General features: G+C 54.2%; 1 protein-coding gene across 2 annotated transcripts; it reads left to right on the forward strand.

The window, feature by feature from the left end:
* Positions 1–1,837: 1,837 nt before the first annotated feature.
* On the forward strand, positions 1,838–4,969 carry LOC122474733 (forkhead box protein D4-like 1). Of its 2 annotated transcripts, XM_043565811.1 has the most exons (2): positions 1,838–4,076; positions 4,160–4,969. In XM_043565811.1, exons 1-2 carry the CDS (start codon positions 2,989–2,991, stop codon positions 4,581–4,583), a joined length of 1,512 nt encoding a protein of 503 aa, XP_043421746.1. In that variant the 5' UTR covers positions 1,838–2,988; the 3' UTR covers positions 4,584–4,969. The 2 variants fall into 2 exon arrangements, with proteins under 2 accessions (XP_043421746.1, XP_043421745.1); XM_043565810.1 differs by having other exon boundaries at positions 1,838–4,447.
* The last annotated feature ends 510 nt before the right edge of the window (positions 4,970–5,479 follow it).

Here is a 5,479-nt window from a genome sequence, read left to right on the forward strand (position 1 = left end):
AGTTTATTCACATAGCCTTATTCAGGCAGCCTGTTCAGATGGCCTGTCATTTTTCTGTTCCAGGATGCTGTCCGTCATTTTTCTGTTTGGATGCTGTCATTTTTGTCTTCCAGGATGCCGCCCCAGACTCCACACTGCAGTTACTTGTCACGTCTGTCTGTAGAGTCCTCTGGGCTTGGACTGCCCTCGTTTTGGTGACCTTGATAGTTTTGAGGATGGTTCTGGCCAGGGACACAGGATGCTCCTCTATCAGAATTTGTCTGTTTTTCTCCTGATCACATGGGCTCGGGGGAGCACGATCACAGAGTGCTATTTTTATCACATCACATGACGGCATATACTGTCAAAGGGTTTATGACTATTGATGTAAACACTGGTCACCTGATGACCTGACTGAAGTGTTTGTGACCCTTCTCCACTTGTAAGGATCTTTGGAAGGAAGATTATCTTTGGAAGGATCTGTATCTTTAGAAGGAAACCACTCTGCACTGCCTGCGGTAAAAGAGTGAGGAATTCTCCTGCCACCAGCCCTGTTTAATATTTTGGAGCGTTTTTGTTTTTTGGTTTTTTTTGTTTTGTTTTGTTTTTAAAGCAGGTTCTATGCCCAACGTGGGGTTTGAACTCAGGACCCTAGGTCTAAGACTTGCATGCTCTACCAACTGAGCCAGCCAAGCATCCCTCTTTCCTCCCATTTATTATTTTACTCATTTAGTTTTTATCAGTATGGATACACACACGAATATTTATTTTATGCTTTGGGTTGTAATCTAATCCTACTTGCTGGAGTGGCCCCAGCTTTCACCACAGGGGACTTTCACTTGTCTCCTGTGCCCCCTTGACATACCTCCGTCAATGGAGATTCTTTTGTTTTTGTTTCCCAAGCCTTTACTTTTCTCCTTTCATTTTTAAATAACCCAAATCCCCATAGATGTTGACTTTAGGAAAACTAACAATACTCCCTTCCCAGGTCACAGGATTCCTCTGCGGCCTGCAGAAATGTGCTTTACCTGCAGGGGGTTGACAGGGAGGCAGCTGGGAGTCTGAGATTGGATAAGACACCTGTCACGGCCCTCCCCGAGCTTGGTTTAGTCATCCCCCAAGTAGTAACTAGTGAACCTGGGATTCAAACACAAATCCCTGAGGCTCAAAAGCTCCATCATTTGTCCTTCAAGCTACATATGACGGCGAAGGCGAGAATCCCAGGAGTAGAGCACAAGCTCTTAACATCCTTTAGAGAAAGCAGTTTTCAAATTTTAATCCTGAAGCGACTAGCTACTTTAAACTACTTCTTTGTTATAGTTTGCTCTTTTACCTGGCTTCTGGTTTCTGGCTGAAAGTTCATTATCATTTACAAACACTAACGGCAGATTTACTACGACCATCGGTGGCATAATATGTGTATGTTGCATTTTTAGTAGATGCCTCCTCAAATTCTTTTCCCAAATAGGTGGCTATTACGTTATGAACAGCCAGTTGCTCAGTATTTCACCCCAAGATCCCTATTTATATAACACACATGAAGTTAATTCCACCGGACTGTGACTCTGGTCGCTGAGCGTAAGAGTTAAATGAAGCCAGTCTAGAAATTGCCACTTCCAAGGATGTCAGGTGAGCGAAACAGACTTTCTGCCACATCCCTGTTCTCCAGGGTGGGGACTGCCGACCTAGTGATTTAGGTAAAGGCCCCGCACCTCTCCCTTGGCCTTGTTGTTATTATTATTAATGTTTTGTTAAGTAGGCTCCACGCCCAGTGTGGGGCTTGAATTCACAGCCCATTAGATCAAGAGTCGGGTGCTACACTGACGGAGCCACCCAGGTGCCCCTGTTTTAATTTTAATATTTTATTATTATAGTAAAAGTGCTTAAGGTTGACTTTTACAAAAGAAGAAGAGATTGAGAGATCGTCAGACTGGGTGCATCCCTTGGTGTTGGGAGGCTATTTTTGTGAAAACGGGGTTTTTCACACGGGCTCTGGACTGGTTAGAACGTGGCACAAACCACCTAATTGGTGATGGACATTTGAAAAACAATTGTGTCAGTGGTCACTTGTTTTACGAAGCCCAATTTAGGTGCAGAAGCCTATCTACCCAAGGGTGTGACATAAAACGTATTTTATCCTGTGGTTAAGGGTTCAAAGAAGCTCGAGAAGCGATGATGCAAGGCACTTCTCTTTAGCTCTTCTGCTTTCCTTCTACCCCGAACTTCCACAACTTAACGCCGAGACATTTCAGCCTTTTCTGGAAACCTCAGTTGGGCAGTTAAGGCGGGAAGTAGAAGGGACCGCGCAACCCCCCCTCGCATTCCCCTGAGTTCGTGGATATAGTCAAGAATGCTTAAGAATTAAGAATGGTTCAGCTCATCATTCGGGATGAGCACGGACTCCACCAATGAAAATGGGCGAATAACCGGCTGTGAACCCCGAACACATACTGTTAGGCTTTTCTTACAAACACCTTAGACATTTAGTGCCACCCCCCCCCCCCCTTTCTATCCTCCAGGGGAGAGGCCCGAATATCGAAGTGGCCACAGATTGTTGGGTGTCCTATTTTCCTGCCTCTGCTATTTGCACGGTTTTCAACGCGCTTTCACCGCGCATCTTCCTGGGTGGCCGGTGGGTGTCAGGAGAAGGAGGGGGCTAGAGGCTCTTGCCCTGTCGGGTAAGGCGCAGGGAACCCTCACCATTGGACTGCGTCCGGAGCAAGCGGGGGAGCGCTGGGAGGTAGGGGAGGAGGGGGTGGAAAGGGTGGGGGGCGGTCGACCACTCAAGGACTCGAAGAAGCTCCGAGAAAAGGCAAAGTGCATCTTTGCTGGACGGTGTTGGCAACGAGGAGAAACCAACGGAAGAGAAGACCACCACCCAACGGGCAACCAGCCGCAAGCCCTCCTGCTTTTTGGAACACTCCGAACCCGCCCGCCTCCAGCCCGGACCCCCTCGAGGCAGGCGAGCGGCCGGCCACCACCCCTGCGTCTCGCACGACCTGCTCCCCCATGAACTTGCCCAAACCTGAAAGCCTTCGCTCCACACCGCGGCGCAGCCTCCGGGGCTCCGACGGGGAGGACGGCGAGATCGACATCCTGGGAGAGGAGGAGGATGAGGGCGAGGGGGAGGAGGACGCGGAAGGCGAGGCGGCGGAGGGCCAGCCGTTGCCAGGGCAGCTGCCCCCGCCGGCGACGCGGGAGGCGCGGCGCGGCGCGGGCGCGCGTGGCGGAGGGCTCCCCGAGGGCGGCGGCGCCCCGGCCGACGCCAAGTTGGGCCCCACGTTGGGGGCGTCGAGCGGGTCGGCGGCGGCCTCCGCGGACGGCCCGCAGCCGGCGAAGCCCCCGTACTCCTACATCGCGCTCATCACCATGGCCATCCTGCAGAGCCCGCACAAGCGCCTCACGCTCAGCGGCATCTGCGCCTTCATCAGCGGCCGCTTCCCCTACTACCGCCGCAGGTTCCCCGCCTGGCAGAACAGCATCCGCCACAACCTCTCGCTCAACGACTGCTTCGTCAAGATCCCGCGCGAGCCGGGCCACCCGGGCAAGGGCAACTACTGGAGCCTGGACCCCGCGTCCCGGGACATGTTCGACAACGGCAGCTTCCTCCGGCGCAGGAAGCGCTTCAAGCGCCACCGCCCGCCCCCGGGAGCCCACCTGCACCACCCCTTCCCCCTGCCCGCCGCGCCCGCCGCCCTGCACGGCCCCTACCCGGGCCTGCTGCTCGGGAGCCCGGCCCCGCCGCCCCCAGGGCCGGGGGCCTACCCCGCCGCCGCCTCCGGGAGCCGCCCGTGCGCGCTGCTGCACCCGCACCCCCTTCGCTACCTGCTGCTGTCGGCCCCGGCCTACGCCGAGACGCCCGGGAAGGCGCCAGGCGCGGACCCGGCCACCCCCGGCGCCCCCTCGGCCGTGCGGCCCTCCCCGGGCTCCCAGCCTTGGGAGGAGGGCAAGGGGTCGGCGGCGCGGCCGGGAGACGGATGCGCCCCCTTCAGCATCGAGAGCATCATGCGAGGGGTCCGAGGAGGAGGGGGGACGAGGGCCGCGCAGAGTCTGCCCCCGACCCCGTGGGGCTACTGCCACCTGCTGCAGCGTTCGTCGTGCCTGGTGCATCACCGGGCGGCCACCCCTTTGCTGCACGTGTCGGCTGCCGCTGCGGCGTCCGCTGCCCGGACCGTGTTAGAGCAGCAGCAGCAGCAGCAGCAGCAGCGGCAGCAGCAGGAGGACTGTACCAGCGGGCGCGCTCCCAGCGAGGGCGCTCTGCCGGGCCAGCACCTGTCCGCGGCGCGCCTGGGGTGTCCGCCCGGAGCGGGAGGCTCCAGGCCGACAGCGGTGGCCAGCCTTTCCGGCAGGGAGAGCGTCTTGCCGGCCTTCTGAGCGGCATCCGCAACGCTGTCCTGGCGCTGACCCCGCCGGACACCCCTGGAGCCAAGCCGGGGGACGGCCCTTCGCGCCGCCCGCCCTCGCGCACGCCGCCCCGCGGGGCGGGGACCACGGGGGCGCGTCCGAACGCCGCGTCGCAACCACCACGAACTGGACCACGGTGCGGATCGCTGCCGACTACGCACAGAGGAAAAGTTGGATACTGTGCGGCCACCCGGGCGTAACCTTCCGATGGCGTCCACTCTCGCCCTCACTTTTCCAGCCTCCAGTTGTGGCTTCCAGGGTTTTCCCCATTACCCATTTCCAGAGTAACTGTGAACGTGAGTGGGACACTTTGTTCTGGTATTTAAAAAAAGAAAAAGAAGAAAAAAATAACGAAAATAAACGCCCAGTGCACAACCTGTTTCCCCTCGTTGACTCCCTAGGAATTGCAAATATTATTCCCCGGTCAAGTGCAAAATACTTGTTCTTTCTGTCTCTCTGAAATCGATGTGTAATATAGACTTTTAATTTTAAAGCGTTGACTTCTAATGTGTGTGTCTGATGTGGAAAGATGCTAAATTAAAGCTAGCTATATAGACTAAATAAAATGCTAAGTCACCACACCATATTACTTATTTCGTATTTACTTCTCAATAATCGCTTTCTAAATGGAACTTCTTTTGAAACTTAGAGCTTTCCTTCCAGGGAGCAAGTTAGTTTTAACAATTCGTATTCACTACAGGCGTCAGAAACAATTTTCCAACATGGCCTGCAAAACTTCCGAATATTTGACGTCCTGGGCTTTAAAATATGGTATCTAGAATTTATGAAATCTGTAGAAGAAAAAGAGTTGGAGGGAAATGTAAGTACATTTTCCATTCGTTTTTCATGTTTCTAAAGATGTTGATTTTTCACCTGAATACAGTGGGGCGCCCCTTGAGATCAATTTAGAAGGTAGCGGCCAACATTTCCCAGGAAAAAAATAAAAGGCAATTTTTATAAAAGCGTCAGAATTTTCCAAAGCAGGGCCAGGGAAAAAGGAAGTATCAAAGGTAACATTTGTGTTCTGGACAATTTACAATTAAAGAATTTTTTTTTCTCCCCAGACGGATGCCTTCCAAGGGCGCATGGGCCCCTT

The sequence above is a fragment of the Prionailurus bengalensis genome, chromosome D4 (assembly GCF_016509475.1).
Source record: "Prionailurus bengalensis isolate Pbe53 chromosome D4, Fcat_Pben_1.1_paternal_pri, whole genome shotgun sequence".
Lineage (NCBI taxonomy): Eukaryota > Metazoa > Chordata > Mammalia > Carnivora > Felidae > Prionailurus > Prionailurus bengalensis.